Raw genomic sequence first — 25,009 nt, 5'->3', positions numbered from 1 at the left:
GGTGGTTTTATCCTGGTCCTGGCTGCTCTGCAGGGTGATGTTCATCACCAGTCTTTCGATGGAGGTTTGGCTTGGGCTGGGATTTTTGCAGGCAAGGTGAATTATGAAGGGCAATGCTGTTCCCTGGGAGCGTTCCCTCGGCCTTTGGCAATTGCCCATCGTTGCAGGGAGGTGTGTTTAGTGGGCAGTCAGGGAAGATGGTTGCGCATCTTTCAGTTGAAGGTGTGGGGAGTTGGAGTAGAGGGCTCCAGTGCTGAGGAGGGATGGGGTTGTGAAGCAGGGGGGCCTTAATTTCCCATTGGTAGGGTTGTAAGTTCGTTCAAGGGGTAGTGTAGTGTCTGAAATATTTTTGAATTTTGATCTCTGGATGCAGGCATGGAAGTTGTGGGCCTACTGAGATGAGAAAAGCTCGCTTGCTTTCTGGCTGGGAATGCAAATGGTGAAGGTGATGTTGCCTCAAACTTACATATGTGAAGTGATGGACTAAGTATGTAATGGGAGTGAGAAACGTGGAAAAGACTCTAGCTACCTTGTAGAGAGTTGCAGGCACTAAGTAGTTGAAATGATGGATTTTTAGTGGTTACCTGTATTTATTAAAGAAGTGACTAAAAAGTGAATGAGTGTAATAGTAATTACTCGATGAAAGGAGACAGTAAATACGTTTTATCATTGTAGTACAAGACCATGCTGGAATTAAGGTGTATGGAATGATACCAGCAAAGTGCTTTAGAGTCAGTAATGGGCCCAGGCAAAGATAGAGATGGTTTGAAAAAAAAAGAGATAAGCAATATTTTTTCCCAAGCAATAAATGCTTATAAATAAAAAGTTCCTTGGCTTCTTGTATCTACACAGCATTAATCAAGGAACTGACACACACTGATTACACTGCAGCCCTGCCACCTCTCCTCCTGCTGTGCTGCAGGTGGAACACCCTAGTCCCACCCTGAACAGCTGAAACTATCCCCGAAGCTGCAAACATTAACCATAACGCCAGAAATCTGCCCCAATTAAAACATGCGTGTTTAGGGCAGACGAAAAGGAAGCTGTGAACAGCACGAACAGCCTGGTCAGGCAACGTGCAACCTAGGAAAAGTCACAGGGAACCCCTGGGTGTGCCGGGACCAGAGGGTGTGTGGGAACAGAGGTCAGGGGTTGAAGGTCGACCCCGGGGGGTTGGGGTCAAGGGTCAACTTGGGGCCACAGGTCAAAGGTAGTACGGGGTTGGAGGATGTTCAGGGGGTTCTGGTTGCCGTGCAGGGGTTCTGTTTGGGAATCAAGGGGCACAGACGTATTGCAGGGGTTCTATTTTGGGTGCCGGGGGCTTCAGACAGAGTTCGGGGGGGTGGGGGGGGGGGGGGGTTGGTTCTGGTTGGGGTGCGTGGGGCGCGTTTGGGGTGCAGGGGGCCCAGACGTGGTGCCGGGGATCTTGATGGTGTGGAGGGGGTTCACACGGGATTCGGGGGTTGCAGGGGGGTTCTGGTTGGGGTGCAGGGCGTCCAGGCATGGTGCGGTGTGTCTGATTGGAGTTCAGGGGGGCCCAGACAGGGTTCAGGGGTCTGGGGAAAGCGTAGGGGATTCTGTTTGGGGTGGAGGGGGTCTGTCTGTGATACAGAGGGCCCAGAAACTGTGCAGGGTGTCTTGTTGGGGTGCAGGGGGTTCAGAAAGGGTTCAGGGGGTTCTTGTTGGGGTGCAGGGCATCGAGGCAAGGCGCAGGGTGTTCTGGTTGGGGGTGCAGGGGGTTTAAACAGCGTTTAGGGTTCCACGTATGGTGCGGGTGGTTCTGGTTGGGGTAAAGGGGGGGTCTGTTTGGGTTGCAGAGCCTCCAGGCAACGTGCAGGGGATCTGATTGGGGTTCCAGGGGTCCAGGCAAGGTGCAGGTTGTTTTGGCTGGAGGGCAGGCGGTCTGGTTTGGATGCAGGGGACCCAGACAGGGTTCAGGAGTTCTTGTTGTGGTTCAGGGGGTTTCAGACAGGGTTCCGGGGGTCCAGGCAAAGTGCAGTGCGTTCTGGTTGGGATGCAGACAACCCAGACGTTGTGCAGGGTGTGTTGTTAGGGTGTAGGGGGTTCAGATATCATTCAGGGTGTCCAGGCAAGGTTCAGAGGTTTCTGTTTTGTGTGCAGGGGATCTGTTTGGGATACAGGCGGCCCAGACATGGTGCAAGAGTTCTTGTTGGGGTGCAGGGTTTTCAGTCTTCACGGCGTTCAGGCAATGTGCAGGGGGTTCTGGTTGTGGCACATGGGGTCTACTTGTGTTGCAGGGCTTCCAGGCAAGGTGCAGGTGGTCTCATTTAGATTCAGGGGGCCCCGAGAGGGTTCAGAGGGTCTAGGCAAGGTGCAGGGTTTTCTGTTTGGGGTGCAGGGGCTCTGTTTGGGATGCAGGGATCCCAGAGAGGGTGCAGGGTGTCTTGTTGGGGTGTACAGTGTTCAAGGCAAGTTGCATGGAGTTGTTTGTTGTGCAGGGGGTCGGGTTGGTATTCAGTGGGCCCAGACAGGGTGCAGGGGGTCTTGTTGGCATTCAGGGGGTTCTGTTTGGGAAGCAGAGGACTGAGACACGTCGCAGGGGTTGTCGTTTGGATTCAGGGGGGTTCAGACAGGGTTCAGGGTGTTCAGGCACGATGCAAGGGCTGCTGTTTGTGATGCAGGGGGGTTCCAGAGAGGGTGCAGGGAGTCTTGTTGGGATGCAGGTTGTTCAGAGAGTGTTCAGGGGGGGTCCAAGCAAGGTGCAGGCGGTCTGACTGGCGTTCAAGGGTTCCAGGCAAGTTACAGGGGGTTCTGTTTGAGTTGCAGTGGGTCTGGTTGGGATGTAGAGAGCACAGACAGGGTTCAGGGGTCTCACTGGGGTGCTGCATGTTCAGACAGTGTTCAGGGTGTTCTGTTTGTTGTGCAGGGAGTGGTTTGGGAAGTAGGGGACCCAGGCTCGTTGCAGGGGGTTCTGGTTGGGGTGCAGTGGATTCAGACAGCGCTCAGGGGATCCAGGCAAGTTGCAGGGGCTTCTGTTTGTTGTGCAGGGGGTGTGGTTGGGATGCAGGGGGTTGGTTTGTGATGCAGAGGGCTCAGACAGGGTGCAGGGTGTCGTCTTGTTGTGCAGGGGGTTCAGACAGTGGTCAGGGGGTACCGGTTGGGGTTCAGGGTGTCTCTTTGGGGTGCAAGGCATCCAGGCAAGGTGCAGGGATTCTGGTTGTGGTTCAGGGGGACCAGACAGGGTGAAGGGGGTCCTGTTGGTTTATAGGGTGTTCAGACAGGGCTCCAGGGGACCTCTTTGGGAAGCAGGGGACCCGGACACTTTGCGTGGTTCTGGTCAGGGTGCAGGACATTCAGTCAAGGTTCAGGGGGTCCAGGCGATTCTTTTTAGGGTGCAGGGGGTCTGTTTGTGATGTACAGGGCACAGTGCGCAGGGTGTCTCGTTGCAGTGGTGGGGGTTCAGACAATGTGCAGGGGCCCCAGACAGGGTGCAGGGGGCATTGTTGGGGTTCAGGGGTTTTGTTCATGTGCAGAGGGGCATTCTTGCAGGTATAGGAGTTCCAGTTGGGCTTCATGGGGTACAGACAGTGTGCAGGGGGGCCAGGCAGGTTGCAGCGGGTGTGGTTGGGGTGCATGGGGTCAAGACAATATGCAGGTGTTCCAAGCAGGTTTCAATGGGTCTGGTTGTGATGCAGGGGGTCTGTTTGGGTTTCGCGGGACACAGGGAGTTTACAGGAGGTCCAGGTGAGGTGCAGGGTGCCCAGTCAGTGTGCAGGGGGTCTTTTTAGGGTGCAGGGGTTTCAGACAGGTCGCAGGGGATATGGTTGAAGTTCAGGGCATCTGGTTGGAGTGCAGGGGTCCAAGCAATGTGCAGGGAGTCTGGCTGGGTTCAGGGGTCCCATAGAGGCTTCATGGGGTCTTGCTGGGGTGAAGGGGATCCAGTTGGATTTCAGGGGGGCCAGGCAAGGTGCAGGGGGTCTCGTTGGGATTCAGTGGGGCTGGTTGGGGTTCATGCTGCAAAGACTGGGTACAGGGGGTCCGAGCAAGGTGTAAGGAGTCTGGTTTGGGTGTAGAGGCCCCAGAGAGTGTACAGGGGGTCCATCCAGGTTATAGCTGATCTCGTTGAAATGCTGAGGACCCAGGCAAGGGGCAGGGGGTCTTGTTGGGGTAACAGGTGTCCAGGGAAGATACAAGTCATCTGGCTGGGGTGCAGGACATCTGATTGTTTTGCAGGGGGTCCAGACATCTGATTGTTTTGCAGGGGGGTCCAGACAAGGTGCGTGGGAGCCAGGCGAGTTGCTGATCATCTGGTTGGGGTGCGTTGTTGTACAGAGGGCTGAGACAGGGTTCAGTGGGTCCAGGCATCGTGCAGGGGGCCAGGCAAGTTGTAGGGGAGCTGGCTGGGGTTCAGGTGGCACTGACAGGGTGCAGGGTGTCCGGTTCCTGTCAGGGGGTACGGTTGGCGTGCGGGGTGCTCAGAGTTAGCGCACCGGGGCCAAGCAGACTACAGGGGTCTCAGTGTGTAGAGGGTATGTTTGGTGTGCCGGGCGTCTTGCTGGGCTGCAGGGGGGCTGGTTGAGGTGCACGGGGTCCAGGCGAGGCGCAGGGGTTCTCGGTGAGGTTCAGGAGGTGTAGTTGGCCATCTGGGAGCCCAGAGATGGTCCAGGGGGGCCAAGTAGTGAGCACGGGGTCTGGTGGGTTGCAGAGTCGCCAGGCAAAGTCTAGGAGGTGTGGTTGTGCTATAGAGGGCCTCATTGGTGTGCGTCACGGCCCAGCAAGGTGCACAGGGTCTGGTTGGCGTGCAGGGGCCCAGACATCTATGTGGCGAACAGCACATCTTTGAGTTCTTTCCCTGATCCTTCTCTCAAGATAAAACCGTAGGGTCGCTCGGAATCATACCACCATCCTTTTGCCATTCCGGATGATTTAGCCGCAAAAGAAGAATCATCGTAAGGTACTTCCTCTCGTTTCCCTTCCCTCCAACAAAACAACATCGACAGTATATAGTGTTAAACTTTAGGGTCTGTTCTTTGGCCACTTCTCTCGATCTTCTAAAATGCACAATGGCCACCAACGATTACAATAGTCAATTAATTGTTTCCTGGTAAGGGGTTCGCTTCCTACATCCCTCCAATATTTTAATATACATTCCAGAGGTGACTTCTTGAAAAGACCGCTCTCAGACCCCTTAGACCAGTCGGAACTCACATTAAACAGAATAAACAATTATGTACACAAAGCTATGACACCGCCTAACAGAATAAACAAGGCTGTCATACAAGATAATAATTAGATATGTACATTGGCCAATACCCTGTGATACCCTGGCCCACACCTTACGTGCGATTGAGGCTTTCTTCCGACCCCAGGTGACACTTCGGGCATCACCATAATGACGTGTAATCTCGCCTTCCTTCCTGGGTTTCCCTTAATAGCAGAGTCCTGTGGGAATTTCTTGTGTCCAGTCTTACAGACAGGCTTTTCCAGTCTGTGCTACCTTTGGTAATGCCTTAAAAAAAAACACAAACAAACAAAACAAGCAAAAAAAAAAAAAACACCAGGGCTCTTACTCCAAACTCACAAGATCAGGGCATCGGAGGATCTTCCCGAAAAACACTTAGGTGGTGCCAGAGTCCTCACAATCCCGTGGGTTCATCGAGTTTCCGAGGCGGCATCATCCCATCCGGGTCGCTGAAATTCTGTACTGAAGTCAGGAACAAAATCTCCTTAATGCCAGGTTTAGCATTAACGCATAGGAATTACTTTATCCGGCCGGGGACGCCAGGGAATCATTCTGCCTAACACGCCTGTCATACGTTACTATAGCCAAAGCCCATATCGTCCCGTTATGTGCCTATTCATTAACTCATTATCGTAGTTATATAATTATTACCTGTGGGGTTTAGGCCCCTGAGGGGCTTTCACAGAGGTCCTTGGCGGTCTATAGCAGTTTCTGGAGAGGAGCCTTTCTCAAACTTTGTCTGCATTTCAGAATTGGCCTTTCTTCTGTCTGCACTTTCTTACATCCCGCCTACCTTCAGCTAGTTTGTTCTTTTTCAGAGGGTGTTAATGTTGAAGGACAAGGGCTTCCAATTAGGAGTGTCTCAATTTCACACGGAGCCTCTCCACGTACATGTGTCCGGGGAGGCGTTTATCACGCTCAATTAGCTGAAGGACCTCCGCGCGATGGACGACACGTCATAGGCGTTTGACCGATCGCTTCAGCTTTTACACTACGCTAAGCAATTTTTTTCTTTGGCCATTTTTCAACAGCGGTGTTTCGGTTTGCCATTGCTATTTTTCAGTCCTTTCATCTCTTCATCCCTGGGCTTTTACAATTGGCCTGTATTTCGGTCACCGCATTTGTTTTTAAATTATTTTGTCTCGGTTTTCCTCGGTGCTGACACTTACAATTTTATTTCTACATCTCCGCTGTAATTTGCCATCAATATTTCTTAATTATTTCATTATTTCCTTATTAGCCATTGCTTTTAAGGTGTCCAGGCTACCTGTATTCCATTTGCGTTTTTTTCAAATTATTTTTTGTCCTTTGTTTGTCTCCACGCCCACGTTCCCACCGCTCCCCGGAACCTTCTCGTTCTCGTCACGACACCTCCTGAGACTGTCCTCATGCCCTACGCCACCGTTTGAGCTCCACAGCTCTCCTCATACGTCTCTTATGCAGAAAGATCCCTTCCTTGGGCTTTATCCGCACCCCAGAGCTCTCTTACCTTAATCACCGCCATCTCGGACGCATCCGTTTGGTCAGTTGTCCCCCAAGGACATCCATACGTCATCACGGGGATGGCACCTTGAGTTAAACATCCCGTCCAAGAGCTGTCTTTTGTCTTTCTCTCTTCTCCCGATGTCAGCGTGCCTCCCAAGGACATCCTCGTGCCCCGCAGCCCTTTTTTGGCTCTGCTGTCGAAGTACTGAGGCCTGAACGAGGCCTCAAGCCAAAGTCACCCTCTAGATGAACCTCATGACCAAACGTTATATAATGACTGTATCTGATCATTACTGAAATATGTAGCTGGATAGAACATCTCATTAGCGAGAAAGTAACTTAGATAAAACAATACGTGAATATATCGACATTTTCTAGTTTAGAAACACATTATCAAGGTTGAATACGCAAACTCCCTTGGTTTCTCCTATATCAACATTTCCTAGTTTAGAAGCACGTTATCGAGGTCGAATACACAAACTCCCTCCATTCCTCCTCAAGCCTCAGCCAGGCTCAGGAAAGAATCCCAAAGGACGACGAGGCGACTCAATCCACTGGATGTCTTGCATGCATTTTGTCAGTCCCATAGATTTACAGATTTCTTTGTTAACCCATAGAAAATCGGGACCCTCACGCAGCAAAGACGGAGACCTCGTCCACGAGCAGACGCACCGTGTAGGACTCGCCAGTTGCTGGGAAGGTCTCTCCGATCCTTCGTCGTGACGGGGCTCCCCGGCTGAAGCATGGATCCAGGCGACGGTAAAGCACGAGGACGATCGGTGATGCATGTTAATTGCTACAACTCATCTGGTATAGTAATAACTGGACAAATCGCCTTATTTCTTAAGCACCTCATTTCTTGCCTATTGCTTATTCCCTCGAGACAGCCAGTAAAATAAGCCTATCTCTAACTTAGCATCCTCACCCTTAGTGTTAACCCCATCGATTGGCAAAACGGCGGCGCACTTTGCGCCCTCCTCATGCCCAGAGAACCTTTCCCAACGCTGTAGTTTTGTCTCCAGAAGGTTCACATCATCCTCTACGGTAGCTAGGACGCGTCTGTTCCATCCCCGGTGCTCAGAGAGCACGCGTAGTCCATTCAGATCCCCTCCAGACTTCCTAGAGGAGGGATTCTCATAGGATCTACGCCCACTTTGTCATTTAGTTCCATCCACAGCATAATTCCAGTAGAAGCTAGCTAGCGTGCACAGTCTCAGTAGAAATGAAGCGTAACCCTATAGCATTTTGGTTGTTTTCTTGGAAACCAAAGTACATCATTGTCAATAAGAGTATCGTTATTGCCTTTATTCAACTATTTTGTAATAGAGCCTAATAAAATACCTATCTTTTTCTATGTATACCCTGGAAAAATTAAGCCAAAATCCCTACCAGGTCGCATGGCTGACACAACAGGCGCAGTAAATTTCTGGTAAGTCTCTTTCTCCCCAGAGCACTACACGCACTGTAATTTAGGCAGAGGAGAAAATTCCCCTCTGCTCCTCTGGCCGACTTTATACCTGCGGGGCATTGGCCCCGCCCCTTTCCCAGGGGATTGTGGGTAGGCTGGTGGGCGGGGCCGGGGGTATATGAGACCCAGCCGCTCGTTAGGGAGCTCATTCCACTTCTGGCTTTCTCAGCTGTTGGTGATGTCCCTGTCCTTCAGTCAATAGCAGCTTTTGAGCTATTTAAGCTTTTGAGACAGGTGCATTTTCATCTCCAGAGGAGCAGAGTCATTTGAGGTAAGTTTTTTCAGGACCTGTCAAGGTTCAGCATCATATATAGTAGATAAAATGTTTATATGTAGTTTGCTTTTTTTTTTTTTTTTTTTTTTACACTTTACATTAGTAATTTTGTTTGAAGTGTTTGGGAGGGCAAGATAGTTTAATAATGTGTATTGTTTAATTTTAATTCTAGGAAAGAGCATGGACTCTTTATTGGCAATTGAGGAGAAGAGGAGTTTGTACGGTTTTGAGATGGGGTGAGAGGAAAGCTACATTGCTTTTGAGGAGGGTGTTGCAGATGAGGTGCATGTCAGCTGATAAGGTCCTTATGGCTCACTCTTCTTTGTCATCTGCACAAAAACAGAACCCCGCAACTGTGGGAATAACCTGGTTACCCAGTATGGTTTTTTGTCAAGGATGGATTCAGACCCCCGGCACTGTGAAAGATAAGTTGAGGGACCGGTGCTTGGGAGAAGGCTCTGGGGGGCAGCCCAAGGTTGGGAATTGCAGGGAGAAGTTTTAAAGTTAATTTATGGGAGAGGGCTGTCCAGGAACAGTGCTCTTTGGGCAGCTGAAGCAGGGGTGGAAGGGGTTCCTTTTCAGCACGAGGTTAGCACGTGCCAGGCAGCACAGTTCCGGCCCGCGTCTGTTGTGTAGTCTGTGTTGTCTGTCTCGTGTGTCTTTAGACCTTTCTTGGGTCTCGACATCCTCGTGGCTCTTTGAGCTCAAGGAGCACAGTAGGTGCCTCGGGCATCTTCCCTTGGGCCCGGAACACCCGTCCTCATCGGCACGGTGCCAACCGGGCAGTTCTTGTTTTTGCTTTACTAGCCTAAAGCGTGACTAGGTCTTGGAAGATTCCAGTCAGGCTGCGTTTGCAATGTCGTTCCGGGCTGCGTTAGCATCTCTGATCTAGAGCAATCCATTTTCACAAATATCTTTTCTGGGAGTTCTTCCCAGCATCTTGACGTTCTTAGGTCTTGAAGCGAGGTTACTTGCACGTGCCTTATCCCTGTGGAGGCCGTAAGGTTTTCTCACAGGCCACAACATTTGACTCTTCGCAGCCTGCCATCCATTCTTCCTCACAGCCCCATAGGTCTTCTTGTCTGAGAGCATCTCCGATCTGAATCGTTCCTCTTAAAGAGCTTATTTTATGTCTCGTCTCTTGTTTGTGTGCTGTGTCGGTCTGGGTGTGCTTGTCTCAGTCGGAGCTGCTCTGCCTGGGTGCATAGAGGTGACAGTCAGCCAAAGAAGTACAGTGAGGGTCTGTGTCAATAAGCCTAGAGTTTGTAGGGAAAGGGCATACCGTCCATTTCAGAGCAACTAGTTGTGTAGGCAACAGGCAAGGAGGGTTCTTTCTGTAGCGCTACGCAGACACGCAGGGGATGAGCAGAGTGTTTTTAACAGCAGGCTGTAGAGAGAATTGGGATGGCATACCTAAATGGAAATGGGATCTCTGGAACTGTTAAGCTATTGTTCTGCATCCAGGGGACTCATTCAATCTCGCTTTTGCAGATGAAGAGGGATGACTCGCTCACCTAATGGCAACGGAGGAGGTGAACGGAGCGGTTTAAGAAGGTGGGTTGGCGTGCAGCATCGGGGGAAGGTGGGACCGGTGGCTGTATGACTAGCCGATCGGTGCGTTTTACTTGGAAGGCGCAAAGCGTCGAGCAAAGCGAGGTATCGGCCCCGGAGGGGATGTGGGTGAGGAGAGCCGTGACTAGGGGGCTGAAGCAGCAGTTCCTTTTCAGGTGTCACACGGGTGAAGGTAGAAGCACGCCTCGTTGTTTGTCTTGCGAGCGGTACCCGAGCCTCAACGTGACAACCTGTAAACTGTAGAGGTGGAGCGGGTGAGCACATAAATGAAGGGAGAGGGAGACAGTTATCGGTATGGGTGGGGTGCAGTTTTAGGATCAGCACATGCCAGGATGCTGCCCTTGTTTGTCTTCTTGCAGGTGACGCACGTAGCCTCGGGAGGGTGAAGGAGCGTGCTGAGGAGCAATCTGAGAAGGTGAGGCCGTCGTCAGCCAGGTCTAATAGCGCAGTTTTACATGGCCGCTCGGTTAAGCATTTGCCTTGGTTTTGCAGGTGCCACGTGAGCCACCTTTGGGATCATCTGAGTATCCGAAAGCAGCCGGGGTAGTAGCGAGGACGAGCACAGGGTCGGTGACTTCTCACAAGCGCAACGGTACCTTTGTCTCTCGGTAAGTTAGGTACCGCCAGCGACAAGGGCTGCGGCATCTGACTCCAAAACAAGCAGGTGAGCGGAACACCGCGATGCTTCTGACGAGGGGGGGGGGGGGGGGGGTGTTGCAGATAGAGGTAAGCGGGGAGCAGCGTGATACTGACCGGCAGTTGTGCTCTTCTGTTGGAGAATGGCTCAGAGACAAGGGTCCTGTGCCTTTAGCCAGTAGATTGTAAGCCTGCATGCCTAAGTTGTGCCTTGTCATGTATTAAGAAAATCTTTGAACGAACGTTGGCGCAGGCTCTGCTCATACAAAAAAAGGGGGAATTGTTGGAGAATGGCTCAGAGACAAGGGTCCTGAGCCCACCGAGCAATTGTATGATCAGAGCCTGCTCTAGCTGCTGATGCTGGGCCTCACTAGGGTTTGCCTGCAGCTGCTGATACAGGAGGAATGTCAAGGACGCTTCAGCCCTGTGTACCGTGGTGTGTCGAAAACAGGTTAAGGGGAATGAGGAATAGTGGTCTGAGAAACCTAGTGTTATGGTAACGATGGTCTGAGAAACATTGTGTTACGGTACTGTCGTGTATCGAAAACAAGTCAAGAGGAATCAGAAATAGTAGCATGAGAAACTTAGTGTTATGAGAAGCTTGTGCTGTAAGCTAACTGCAAGTAGGTGGACTGTGCGAATACGACCTTTAGAGCTTAAGCCAATCAGCTAGTGACTAGTAGGCATAATAATTATCATTGTCTGTATAAATATATGTACCCTGAACCAATAAAGACACACGTTGATTGATGCTCTATCACCCACACTGAACCCGTCTCGGCGTGTCGTTCGTCCACAGCTCCACACTCTTCTGTGCTTTTCTGCAGGTGATAAAGGGATCTGGCCACCGCAGGAACATGCCAGTTAGCTGCTGTGCTGCTTTTGTCCAGGGTGGATTCAGACCTCTGGCCCTCTGAAAGCTAAGTCGAGGGAACAGGGCCGAGAGGAGGGGATGAGGTTGGGAATCACAGGGAGGTTTTTGAAAGTTAACATAGGAGAGAGTGCCATGTGGGAGCAGCGCCCTTCGGTCCGGTAAAGGGAGCAGATTACTTTTCCGCTCGATGTTAGCATGTCCTGGGCAGGGCAGCTCCAGCCTCTGTGTGTGTCATCGTGTAGTTTGTTTCTTCTGTCTGCTGTGTCTTTCACCTTCCTCGGATCTCTATGTCCTCACATCTCTTTGTGCTCGAGGAGCACGGCATGCACCTCAGGCACCATCCCTAGGGCACCGAACGCCCATCTTCACCGGCACGCTGCTGATCGCGTGCTTTTTATTCTTGCGTTGTAAGCTTAAAGCGTGGGTAGGTCTTGGAAGCTTCCAGTCGGGAGTCATTTGCGCAGCATCGTCGCAGGCTGCGGCGTCAGCTCTGCTCCATAGGCATCCATTTTCACAGACTGGGACGTCTTCCCTACATCTTAGGTCTCAGAGAGTCATATTTCTCATCCACTGTCTCGGTTTTGATGCTAGCTTCTTATAACGGGCCATAACGCGTGACTCTTCTGGGGCTGCCCTATAGCCTTCTCGCCTCACAGTTGTGGCCCTCTAGGTCTCCTCACCTGACATCGTATCTTGTCTGAGAGTCCTTATCACTTAGAGTTTATCTTTGAATCGAACCTTTTGTAGCGTTTAGCTTTAGTGTATGCATGTGCGTTTTTGGCTCGGAGCTGCCCTGCCTGGGGGGTGTAGAGTCAGGAGTAGAACAGCAGTAGAAGTCAACGGTTTAAATGTTGATACGCTCAGACCGCCTAGGCGACAGAGGTACAGTCACCTCATAGTAGCCACCCGCAGGCTGTGCGGCCGGTCATTTCTAGAGCGTTTTATGGAGACGCTTGGAGCGGTGTGGGAGCAGCTGTCCAGCAGCAGCAAAGTAGATGGAATCTCAAAGGTGTTAAGGCCTGTAGGCGTGGGAGTTTACACTTTGGGGGGGAAGTGCATGGTTTTCTTGTTAATAACAGGCTGTAGTTGGATGCCAGATAGCATCCCTAGCTGGAAGTGACACCTCCGGATTTGTTAAGCATCTGGGTGACTCACGTAATTTGTTTTCACGTGCAGATCAACGAGGTGCGCACCAAAGAGCGATGGAGGAGGTGAGCAGAGGACTGTGAGAAGGTGGGTCACTGAGCGGTGCGGGAAGGAAGATGGCACCGGTGCTATCTGAGGAGATTATAGTGGTGTGTGGTGTGTGGTTTTTTTGGTTTTGTGTTTTTTTTTTTTAAGATGACAAGCAAAGCATGATATCAGCACTGGAGGCGGCTTGAGCCATGACTAAGGGGTTAAAGTAGCAGTTATTAGGTGTCAAATTGTCGGTGAAAGTAGAAGCATCCCTTGCAGTACGTGTGTTACAGGTGGCACACGAGCCTTAACGTGGCAACTGGAAACGGCAGTGGCAGGGCAGGTGAAGGGCCAAGGTAAGGGAGCGGGAGCTGGGAATGGGTGTGGGCAGGCCCCGTGTCTTTTCCTTTGGCTTTTTGCAGGTGCCACAGATGGCCTCGGAGGGGCCGAGCCGCACGCAGACCGACAGTCTGACAAGGTGAGGCCGTTGTCAGCCAGGTCGGTGTCTAATACGGCAGTATTGTACAACCGCTCCATCCAGCGCTCGCCTTGGTTTTGCAGGTGCTTCGGGAGCCGTTTTTGGGATCGGATGAGCGTTTGAAGCGTGCCGGGGGAGTCGCAAGGAGGATCGTGGGTGACCCGTTAGAAGCGCAAGGGTAACTTTGTCTCTCGGTATCTCAGGTGCCGCCGGCGACACCGGCTGCAGAGTCTGACTCCGCAATGAGCAACGTCTGCCACCCCTACCCCCTGTGTGGGCCCTCTGCAACCCAACAAGATTCCCTGCAACCTCCTGTCCCTTCTGCGCCCTGTCTGGGCCTCAACAAACCCAAGAGGACCCCCTGCACCCTGCCTGGTCCCCCTGCACACCAACCAACCCCTCTGCGCCTTGCCTAGCTGGCCTGGTTTGAGCTCAGAGAGCAACTGAGCACCATGCAGCCGCTCACTTCTCCCAACCCCGCCCAGCTGCTGAGGAGGAGAAAATAAGCCAGGCTTGGGATTCAAGATAGGACAGGGAGGGGCAAATCACCCATTATGGGCCCACAAAAAAGGCAGACTCATTAGGGGAAGCAAGAATGTAGATTTGTTATAGGTGCAAACAACAGCAACAGAGTAGGACAGTGAGAAGCATTACCACATCTTGAGAACCTTCCCCCACCCCTCCCTTCTTCCCGGGCTCAGCTCTGTTCCTGATATCTCTACCTCCTCCCCACAGCAGCACAGGGGCCAGAGAATGGTAGGTGCGGTCAGTGCTGCTGCTTCTTCCATCTTCAGGGCAGGGAAACTTCTGGAACTTCTTCCCCCTGCTCCAGCATCGTTCCCCTCTTGCAGGAGACAGTCCTCCATAAACTTTCTCCAACCCCTGGGCTGCAGCCCTTCCCAAGCTGCTCCAGCGTGGGACGCCCCTGTGTGCTGAAATCCTCCCAGCACCAAACTACAACAGTGGGGGCTGCTTGTCCCACAGGCTCACAGCTGGCATCGGGCACAGTCAGCTTAAATGTGGGCGTATGAGGCCCCTCACAGGCCACAAATCAGTGGCTGCTCCACCATAGACTTTCAGGGGTGTCGGGGGGGGCCGCCCTGCTTCTCACCACAGGATACAGGGGGGTCTCTGCTCCGGCACACCTCCCTCCTCCTTTCTTCCTCCGTTCCCCCACTGACCTTGGTGTTCACGCAGCTGCAGCAACTCCTCCTCACCAGTCCCACTGCCCATCACCACGTCCCTTCTTAAACACATTATCGCAGAGGCGCAGCTGATGGGCTCAGTTTTGGTGCAGAGGCGGAGCTGACTTGGAGTTGGGGGAGCTTCGAGAAGCTTCTCACAGAGGATCACCCCTGTAGCCCCCTCCCCTGCTACCAAAAAACCCCACCACTCACTCAAAACCCAGGACTCTAGCCCCCAAGCACTCTGCCTGGCCCCCTGTACCCCAACAAGACCCTCTACAAACTCTCAGGCCCCCTTGCACTCTGTCTGGTCCCCGTGAACCCCAACCAGACCCCCTGCACCCCAACAAGACTCCCTCCACCCTGTCTAGGCCCACTACACCCCCACAAGGCTCCCCTGCACCCTCTCTGGGACACCTGCACCCCAACAAGACCCTCTGCACCCCAAACAGACCCCCTGCAACCTACCTGGACTTTTCCTAAAGGAAAAACAAGTAAAAAATCATTTTTAAAAGCAAAATTGTAAAAGCACTGGGGATTAAGGAAATATGGAAAAAAATTAAAATAGTACCGAAAAGGGAAGAGCAACCTATTAAACCATCTTGCCACCCCAGAACACTCAATAAAAAATTACTCTCCTGAAAAACAAAAACAACAAAAACAAAAACAAACAAAAAAAAAAAAAAAAAAAAACAAAAACAACAAAAAACCCAAAACAACAACAAAAGCACAAACACAAAAACACACCAAAAAGAAACAAATCCAAAAAAAAAAAACAACAAAAAAAACAAAACCACAAAAACATGGAAAAAAAAAAACAAAAACAGAAACAGAAAAAAAAAAACAAAACAAAAAAAAAAAACACAAAAACACAAAACAAAAAAACTAACAAAAAAAAACAAAAAACACAAACACAAAAACAAAAAAACACAAAAAAAAACAACAAAAAAACACAAAAACAGACAGAAAAAACACAAAGAAAATAAAAAAAGAAAAAAAACCAAAACCCATAAAACCAAAACCACAAAAACACACAAAAAAAACCCAACAAAAAACAAAAAAACAAAACAAAAAAAATGAAAACCCCCCCAAAAAAAAAACCACACAAAAAACAAAGAACCACAAAAAAACCCACAAAAAAAACCACAAAAAAAAACACAAAAAAAAACACAAAAAACCACACAAAAACAGAAAAAAACCACAAAAAAACCACAAAAAAACACACAAAAAAACACACAAAAAAACACACAAAACACAAAAACAAAAAAACACAAAAACAACAAAAAAAAACACACAAAACACCCACAAAAAAACACAAAAAACTCAAAAAAAAAACAACAAAAAAAACACAAAACCCCCACAAAAACAACACAAAAACAACACAAAAACAACACAAAAACAACACAAAAAAAACACAAAAAAAACACAAAAAAACCACAAAAAAACCACAAAAAAAACACAAAAAAAACACAAAAAAAAACCACAAAAAAACACAAAAAAACACAAAAAAACACAAAAAAAACACCAAAAAAACACCAAAAAAACACCAAAACACAAAAAAAACACAAAAAAAACACAAAAAAAAACACAAAAAAAAAACACAAAAAAAAAACACAAAAAAACACAAAAAAAAACACAAAATAAACACAAAAAACCCCACAAAAACAACACAAAAACACCCAAAAAAACACACAAAAAAAAAAAAAAACAAAAAAAAAAAACACAAAAACAACACAAAAAAACACAAAAAAACACAAAAAAAACACAAAAAAACCACAAAAAAACCACAAAAAAACCACAAAAAAAAAACCAAAAAAAAAAAACACAAAAAACCCACAAAAACTCAAAAAAAAAACCAAAAAACCCCACAAAAAACCCCACAAAAAACCCCACAAAAAACCCCACAAAAAACCCCACAAAAAACCCCACAAAAAACCCCACAAAAAACCCCACAAAAAACCCCACAAAAAACCCCACAAAAAACCCCACAAAAAACCCCACAAAAAACCCCACAAAAAAAACCCACAAAAAAACCCACAAAAAAACCCACAAAAAAACCCACAAAAAAACCCACAAAAAAACCCACAAAAAAAAAAACACAAAAAAAAACCCACCAAAAAAACCACAAAAAAAACACAAAAAAAAAACCACAAAAAAAAACACAAAAAAAAAACCCACAAAAAAACCCACAAGACACAAAAAACCCCACAAAGCAATTACAAAACACAAAAAAACACACAAAAAAAACCCACAGAAAAAACACCAAAAAAACCCACAAACACAAAAAAAACACGAAAAAAACAAACCCACAAAAACACATTAAAAAAACCCAAAAAAAAAAAAAAAAACAAAAAAAAACAGAAAAAACACAAAAACACTCACAAAAACAAACAAAAAACCAAACAAAACAAAAAACCAAAACAAAAAAACACATTAAAAAACAAAACAAAAACAAAACCACAAACAAAAAAAGCAAAAAAGACCACAAAAAAAAACCACAAAAACCCAGAAAAAATAAAAAAACACGAAAAAAAAACGCAAAAAGCTAAAAAACGCAAAAAAAAACACACAAAAAAAACCACAAAAAAACCCACAAACACAAAAAACTCAAAATAACCCTCAAATAAACACAAAAGAACCCAACAAAACAAAAACAAACCAAAAAAAACCCCAAACAAAAAAACCAAACACACCCAACCCACCCCCCAAGCCCCGCCCCCCAAGCCCCGCCCCCCAAGCCCCGCCCCCCCAAGCCCCGCCCCCCCCGCTCCCCACTGCTCTCACCGCCAGCGCACTCGCTCCCCGCAGCTCAGCCGCCCCCTCTCCAAACAGCTTCGGCAGCTCCAAAGCTGCCACCAAGGGAAGGAACAGCCGAGCCCCCAGCCCCGAGGCCCCAGCCCCCAGCCCCGAGCCCCCAGCCCCGAGCCCCCAGCCGAGCCCCCAGCCCCGAGGCCCCACCCCCCAGCCCCGAGCCCCCAGCCCCGAGCCCCCAGCCCCCAGCCCCGAGCCCCCATCCCCGATCCCCAAGCCAAGCCCCGAGCCCCCAGCCCCGAGCCCCCAGCCCCCAGCCCCGAGCCCCAAGCCAAGCCCCGAGCCCCCAGCCCCGAGCCGAGCCCTGAGCCCCCAGCCCCGAGCCCCCAGCCGAGCCCCCAGCCCCCGGCGGAGCAGAGAGCGCTCCCTAAGCACCCGCCTGCCCTGGGGCAGCGCAACCCCTGCCACCAGCACTGGCTGGGGGTGAGGGCCCTGCACAAGAGGCCTTGGACGTCGCCGGCGGATGAAAAGCTGGACACGAGCTGGCAGCGTGCACCCGCAGCCGAGAAATTCAACCATATTCTGGGCTGCAGCAAAAGAAGTCAAAAGAAGTGCGGCCAGCAGGTCAAGGGAGGGGATTCCCCCGCTCTGCTCTGGTGAGACCCCCCTGAAGTGCCGTGTCCAGCTACGGGGTCCCTAGTACAAGGCAGAAAGGAACTTGTTGGAACAGGTCCAGAGGAGGCCATAAAACTGATTGGAGGGAGGGAACACCTGAGGAAAGGCCGAGAGCGTTGGGGATGCGCCCTGAAAAAGAGAAGACTCTGGGGACACCTTGGCATGGTCTCTCAGTAATTAAAGGGGGCTTAGAAGAAAGATGGCGACAGACTTTTTTAGTAGGGCCTCTTGCAACAGAACAAGGGCTAATGGTTTTAAACTAAAAGAGGATAGATTCAGACTGGATAGAAGGAAGACGTTTCTTATGATGAGGGTGGTGAAACACTGGCACAGGTTGCCCAGAGAGGTGGTGGATGCCCCATCCCTGGAAATATTCCATCCGGTTGGACAGGGCTCTGAGCAATCTCATCCAGTTGAAGATGTCCCTGCTCAGTGCAGAAGGGTTGGACTAGATGGCCTCTGAAGGTCCCTTCCGACCCAAACTATTTTACAATTATCAACAAATGTACTGTTTTAACCTTACCAGCATGCCATGAAATCTTTGTTACAGCTTTGCCTCTGATACTACTTCTTACTATGATCAGTCTAGTTTACCTAAATTTGAAATGGTCATACTCTTAGAAAGCTCTACAATAATAAAGCAGTAAGCATATCACAGCTGCCAGGTAACAGTTGGCTCTCAACTTCCCTTCCCTACCAGCTATACTTGTAAAAGTATCATCAAGTCATCCCTCTTCATCTGCAAAAGCGGTGCTGAACAAGTCACCTGGATGCTGAGCAATAGCTTAACAATTCCAGAGGTCCAGTTTCCATTTAGGTAGGTATTTAGGTATACTTTAGGTATCCCGGTTCCCACTACAGCCTGCCATTAAAAAAACCCTCTGGTCATCCCCTGTGCCTCTGCATAGCTCTACAGAAAGAACTCTACTTGCACATATGGCTAGTTGCTCTGAGATAGCAAGAGTCGATGGGACAGGGAGCACACCAGAGATCATCAGAGAAAGAAACAGGGAGGAAAGAAGGGAGAGCCAGCTGGACAGGGGGATATGGTGAGAATCAATGGGTCAGGGAACATGACAAAGAGAGAAAGATATAAGAAAATAAGAAAAAAGAACAGAGATGACATCAAGAGGGGAAGGGGAAAAAAAAAATAAAATAAAAAAAAAAGGACAGGCATTTGGCCAGAGATAGAGAAAAAAGCAGTAGGGACAGAAGAAAAGACACAAAAAGGAAGACAGGAAGCAGGACAGAGCTGGAGAAAAAAAGCAGAGGGGTGGAGAAAGAAAAAGACAAGAGGAAGGACAGAGAAACAAAAATAAGGACAGGAAGTGGAACAGGGATGGAAAAAAACCTGGGATGAGCAGCATGACAGAGTTAAAAAAAATAGGGGCAGGGAGCAGGACAGAGAGCTATAGAGAGAAACAATGGGACAGAAAGCAGGACAGTGACAGCAAAAACGGAAGAGGGAGCAGGACAAAGAAACAGGGAAAGAGGATCAGGGAGCAGGACACTGATAGAACAAGAAAAAGAGGGACAGGGAGCAGAACATACAGAAAGAAAGGGAACAGGACAGAAGGACCGAGTAAAAGAGAGGGATGCAAACCAGGACAGAGACGGAGAAGGAAAATAAATGGCAATGCAGGAAGAAAAATAGGGACGTAGAGCCCTACAGAAGGATAGAGAAAACAAGTGGGAGACAGAAAGCAACAGAAAGAAAAAGATCAGAAAAGGGAGCTGGACTAAGGAAGAGGGGAGGGGGATGATAAGGACAGATAAACAGAGAGATAAACAGAGGGATGGGGACCGAGACAGTGGGACTGAAAGACAGGAAGGAGCAGAATAGCGAGGTGGAGTGAAGGGGGGAGAAGATGGGAACGGACAGAGTAAAGTGCAAGAAATAGCTGAACGGGAAGGATAGTGGGATATAGATACAGAAAAAAAAAAAAAAACAGGAACAGAGAACAGGGAAGTGGGGTAGAGAGATAAAAACAAGGACAGAAGCGGACAGAGAGCACAAGAGAGGGATCAGGGGAACAGGTCACTTCCAAAGGAAACCAAACCATTCTGTGATTCTATGGGGAGCTGGGCAAAGAGCCAGAGAAAGAAAAGATACTGCCAAGGAACATGACAGAAGGATAGAGCACAAAATAAAAGAACGGGAAGCGGGGCAGTGGGATGCAGCAACTAAAAATAGTCATAGGGAATAGGGCAGATGGATAGAGTTAAAGAAGACAGAGGGACTGACAGAGAAAGAGAGGGACAGGGAGCAGGTCAGAGGGACAGGGAGCAGGTCAGAGTGACAGAGAGGAAAAAAAGGAGAGAGGAATTAGAGGGAAAAAATACCAATGGGGAGCAGGACAAATGGATAGAGACAAAAAGGAGGAAAAGAATAAACAAGGAATATAGAAGGAGAGCATAGAGAATGGGACAAAGAGAAGGATGGGGAACAGGACACGGGGACCGAGAAAAAAACAGGGATGCAGTTCAGGACAGAAAGATAGAGAAGGAAGAAACAACAATGGGCTGCAGGATGAAGACAGAGAAAAATGGGTCAGGGAGCAGGACAGAGGAAGAGAGAGAAGGGGAAAAATGGACGGCCAGCTGGATATAGTGAGAAACTATGGGACAGACAGCAGGACAAAAGCAGAAAAAATAGAGAAAGCAAGGCAGAGGGACAATGACAGGAAAAAAAAAAAAAAGTAGCAACACAGAGATGGAGAAAGCAGCAATGGGGAAAAAAAGATAGAAAAAAAAAAAAAAAAAAAAAGACTGGAAGAAGGACAGAAGGAGAGTGTGACAGGACCAGGACAGGGAGATGCAGAAAGAAAAAAATAGTGATGAGCAACAGGACAGACACACAGACAGATCAGCACAATAGAGGGACAGAAGACAAAGACCAGGACAGATAATGGGGTCGGGAGACAAGGAGCACAACAGACAGACAGAAAGAAAACAAGAGGTGGGGAACAAAAACGGAGCAGACAGAGCAAGAACAGAGAAAAATAGAGGTACAGGAAAGCAGAAAAAAATGTGTGAGAGAGAAAGGGAGGATTGGGGAGCAGAAGAAAGAGATGGAGAAGGAACAGAATAGCAATGGGCAGCAGAGAGATGGAGAATAAAAAATACCTCTAGGGAGCAGGACAGAGAGAGTGAGGGAAAAAAATGACAGGGAACAGTATAAACAAAAACAGAAGAGGGGGGGCAAGGGGGAAGGACACAGAGAAAGACAGGGAGTGAAGAGACAAAGAAACTGGGATAAAGAGGGAAAGAGGAACCCAGAGAAGGACAGAAATGGCAACATAAAAAATAGTGAAGAGCAGCAGGACAGATAGATGGAGCAATAAAGCAACAGGGACAGAGAAATACAGAAAGAAGGAAGGAAGGGAAGAAAGAGACATGGAACAGGACAGACGGGGAAAAAAAAAAAAAAACACTGATGGGGAGCAGCACAGAGAAAGAGAGCGAAAGGAAAAAGGGATATCCGGCCAGACAGATGGATATAGCAAGAAATGATGGGATAGGCAACGGGACAAAGGCAAGACAGAGATGGACAAAGAAACAGTGACAGAAGGATAGAGACAGAGAAAGAAAAAGACAGACAAAGACAGAAGAATAGACAAAAAGAGTGACAGAACCAGAACAGAGAGAAGGGGAAAGACAAACTAGTGACGAGCAGCTGGACAGAGGGAAAGGGAGGACAAAAGGACAGGAGGACAGCCAGTGGGATACAGAAAACCAGTGAGGGACAAGGAGTCGGAAAATGGAATTCAGATAACAGAAGAGGGATGAGGAGCAGGACACTGGGACAGAGAGCATGAGAGTGACAGGGGAACGCTGGAGAGATGGACAGGAGAAAGACAGAGACAAAGAGCAGGACAAAGATGGAGCAATACATAACAGGAATAAGGAGGAGGACAGAGCAATAGTCACAAAAAAGAGAGGGACAGGTAGGACAACAGAGGACTGGAAAAAGAAAACACAAGGGACAAGGAACAGCATGAAGGGATATAGAGAAAAAGAGAGTGACAGGCAGCAGGGGAGAGAGATGGGGTTATAAACAGTAGGGTCATGGAGCAGCACAGTGGAATAGGAAGACAAGAGGATGCACAAGGATAACAACAGAGACAGATGAGGACAGAAAGCAGGGCAGAGGGACAGAAAGAGAAAAATAAGCGGAAGAAGGGCTGAGGAGCAGATAGAAAGGCACATGTATGAGGACAGAGATGGGAAAAAAAAAAAAAAAAAAAAAGTAAAAACGGGGATGAAATGTCCTGCAGAGAGACAAAGAAAGTAAAAATACTGACAGGGAGCAGGATGGAGGGAGAAAGGGCGGGACAGGCAGAAAGACAGAGAAATACAGGGATGGGAAACACAACATAAGGATAGATAGAGAATAAAGAAGACAGGGAACAAGCCAGAGGGATTGAGAAAAAAAGAGGCACAGACCCAGACAGAGAGATGAAGAATGAAAAAAGGGTAATGGGCTGTAGTACAGAAATAGATGTAGAAAAAAAAAAAGGGGGGGGACAGGGAGCAGGACACGAGAACCGAAGGACAGAGAGCAGTGGGGAACAGGACTGAGGAGCAGAGAAGGACAGGGAGCGGGACACAAGAATAAATAAAAGAGCAGGGATACAGGGATGGAAAAAAAGACAGAGGAAAATAAAGGACCAGGAAGACAGAGGAACAGAGGAAGCCAGGCAGATTGATGGACAGGTAAAGAGGGAGATGGCAGCAGAAACAAACAGGCAGTGATCTCAAGGGGTGCGGGACACAGAGATGGGCAGGGAGAAACCAGGATACAGATGAACAGGACACGGCCCTAAGGGCCTGGGACTCTGCAGCTCCCGATTTTGGCTCTGCCCACATAATTTTCCAGTTCAGACACTTATTTCTCTGTCTCTTTCTCTCTCCTTTCCTCTTCCTACAGCTCTGGTTGCTTGGCTGTCCTACACCTAAGAGGACACAGTGGTGTTTTATAGCTCTTACAATACGAGGCTTCTGAGCTACACAGCCTTGCATGCACATACACCCTCCCCATGGCTGTACCCTGCTTTTGGATATGCATACAGACCCTGTGGTACATGTTGGCAATCAGGTCTGCTGAGGACTACTCAGAGAGACCCTTCCCCACTCAGAAAGGCTGGCTGTCTCTCATCTGTGGCTGGAGGCACCTTCCATCTCTATCCCCTTGATTTCATTCTCCAGCTACTTTACCTTATTCTAGCCTCTTAAGCTTCATCCACAGCAGCTCCTGTCCAAAGCCAGTAAGCGTCCACCAGTCCCTGGTCAACCACACCGCTAGGAGAATGAGGCAAAACAGACAGCCCACGCCAACCAGAGGCAAATGCAGTCAACAACAGCCCCAGGGAGGCACAGAGTCCTCAGCACAGACTCTGAGAGGGGAAGAGAACGGGCAGCTGTTACCCACAGGGTCCATCACAACTCATCCCGGCGGGAGGCCCTCCGGTAGCAGGAGCTCCTAGAGATATCGCTTTCCCCGCACAGACGCTCCCAGCACCTGCATTAATGGCAGATAAAGCGCCTTCGAGGGCAGTCGCAACTGGCGGGAAGGGGCCAGGGCATGGTGGGGGCATCTCTTTGCAGTGCCCTTGGTGAGGGGTCAGAGGGTTGGGGCCCGCCGCCTCCCAGGGCCCGGTAAGGGGAGGGTTGGGACCCACCGCCTCCTGGTCCCGGTGCGGGGAGGGTTGGGACCCACCGCCTCCTGGTCCCGGTGCGGGGAGGGTTGGGACCCACCGCCTCCTGGTCCCGGTGCGGGGAGGGTTGGGACCCACCGCCTCCTGGTCCCGGTGCGGGGAGGGTTGGGACCCACCGCCTCCTGGTCCCGGTGCGGGGAGGGTTGGGACCCACCGCCTCCTGGTCCCGGTGCGGGGAGGGTTGGGACCCACCGCCTCCTGGTCCCGGTGCGGGGAGGGTTGGGACCCACCGCCTCCTGGTCCCGGTGCGGGGAGAACTGGGGCCCGTCGCCTCCCGGTCCCGGTGCCCAGTAAGGTGAGGCTTGGGGCCGTCGCCTCCCGGTGCCCGGTAAGGGGAGCGTTGGGGCTCATCGCCTCCTGGTGCCTGGAGAACTGGGGCCCGCCGCCTCCCGGTGCCGGTGCCCGGTAAGGGCGCGTTGGGGCCGTCGCCTCCCGGTGCCCGGTAAGGGCGCGTTGGGGCCGTCGCCTCCCGGTGCCCGGTAAGGGGAGCGTTGGGGCCGTCGCCTCCCGGTGCCCGGTAAGGGGAGCGTTGGGGCTCATCGCCTCCCGGTGCCCGGTAAGGGGAGCGTTGCGGCTCATCGCCTCCCGGTGCCGGTGCCCGGTAAGGGGAGCGTTGGGGCCGTCGCCTCCCGGTGCCCGGTAAGTTGGAGGAGCCGCCCCCGTTCCCCGCCGCGAAAGGGAAACACGCCGGAGCGGTGGCAGCCTCAACCTACCAGCGGGCCTCACGTGACCCACGCCGCGACCCACGTGATCGCCCGGGAGCCCGGTGCTGGAAGACTACAACTCCCGGCGTGCCCCGGGGCACACGTGACCTGCCCGAGCCGTGCCCCGGGGGTCCGGCGTGGGCCCGGCCACCGGTTACCGTAACGGCCCGCGGCAGGACCCGGCTGGGGGTCCGGGGGGACCGTGCAGGACGGGTGCTCGCCCACCGGGCCCCGGGTGGAGAGTCACGCACACGCGACAATTTCTGATTTTTTTTTTTTTTTATATATTTTATTATTTCTGCCATGAAAAGTACAAAGAGTCGAGTCCGGGGGTGGGTGCCAGGAGCCCGTCCCTTCCGGGGACCCCACTCCACGGCGGGGAGGGGCGGGGGGGACGCCTGTTCACACTCACGAGCATCCCCCCCGTGTCGGGGCGCCCCCCAGACAAACGGTGGGGACCCAGGCGGGACCCCCGCGGGGTGCAGCTCTTATTGCTACTGAACTGGGGGTCCCCTCGGCCCACCCGTCCTGCTGGGGCTGCCTGGGTCCCTGGGATGGGGGTCCCCAGGGTGAAGCCGCCCCGGGGGGGGGGTCAGAGTTTGGGGGGGGTGGGGAGGCAACCCCGGCTGCCTGGGTCCCTCACCCACCCCGGGGACTTGCGCACACGCGGGCAGAGGGGAGTAATAAATATTTACATTAACGATAAGTTAAAACTACAAGAAGCTGCAAACGAGCACGACACTACGCAACGCAAAAAGTGGGGTCCGGGAGGGGTGGAGTGGGGTCCAGGAGGACCCGTGGGGGGGGCAGAT

The 25,009-nt window shown here is 50.5% G+C and overlaps 1 protein-coding gene and 1 long non-coding RNA gene across 2 annotated transcripts; one reads left to right on the top strand and one right to left on the bottom strand.

Annotated features, from left to right (window-relative positions):
* The first annotated feature begins 9,560 nt into the window (after window positions 1-9,560).
* Window positions 9,561-12,332, top strand: LOC122153488. Its single transcript, XR_006165416.1, has 5 exons — window positions 9,561-10,086; window positions 10,158-10,256; window positions 10,362-10,417; window positions 10,495-10,666; window positions 11,466-12,332. It is a non-coding gene; the product is annotated as an uncharacterized LOC122153488 (long non-coding RNA).
* A 5,465-nt stretch (window positions 12,333-17,797) lies between these two features.
* Window positions 17,798-23,897, bottom strand: LOC122153432. Its single transcript, XM_042792643.1, has 3 exons — window positions 23,458-23,897; window positions 21,857-23,297; window positions 17,798-17,872 (listed from the first exon to the last, which is right to left on the bottom strand). The coding sequence occupies exons 2-3, from the start codon at window positions 22,802-22,804 to the stop codon at window positions 17,798-17,800; spliced, it is 1,023 nt and encodes a 340-aa protein (XP_042648577.1). The 5' UTR covers window positions 22,805-23,297; window positions 23,458-23,897.
* Between the last annotated feature and the right edge of the window lie 1,112 nt (window positions 23,898-25,009).

Source organism: Tyto alba, unplaced genomic scaffold (assembly GCF_018691265.1).
Source record: "Tyto alba isolate M040663 unplaced genomic scaffold, T.alba_DEE_v4.0 Super-Scaffold_2, whole genome shotgun sequence".
NCBI classification, from domain to species: Eukaryota; Metazoa; Chordata; class Aves; order Strigiformes; family Tytonidae; genus Tyto; species Tyto alba.
Note: the sequence above shows the minus strand (reverse complement) of the source record. Positions and strands in the feature narration are given on the sequence as shown.

What these genes read in the sequence shown, in the direction of transcription:
- LOC122153432 (XM_042792643.1), bottom strand. Translation starts at nt 22,804, where the DNA reads ATGTGCATGCAAGGCTGTGTAGCTCAGAAGCCTCGTATTGTAAGAGCT. An exon ending in TCTTGTCTTCCTATTCCACT is followed by an intron (nt 17,873 to 21,856) that starts GTGCTGCTCCAT and finishes GCCTTTCCTCAG; the next exon opens with GTGTTCCCTCCCTCCAATCA.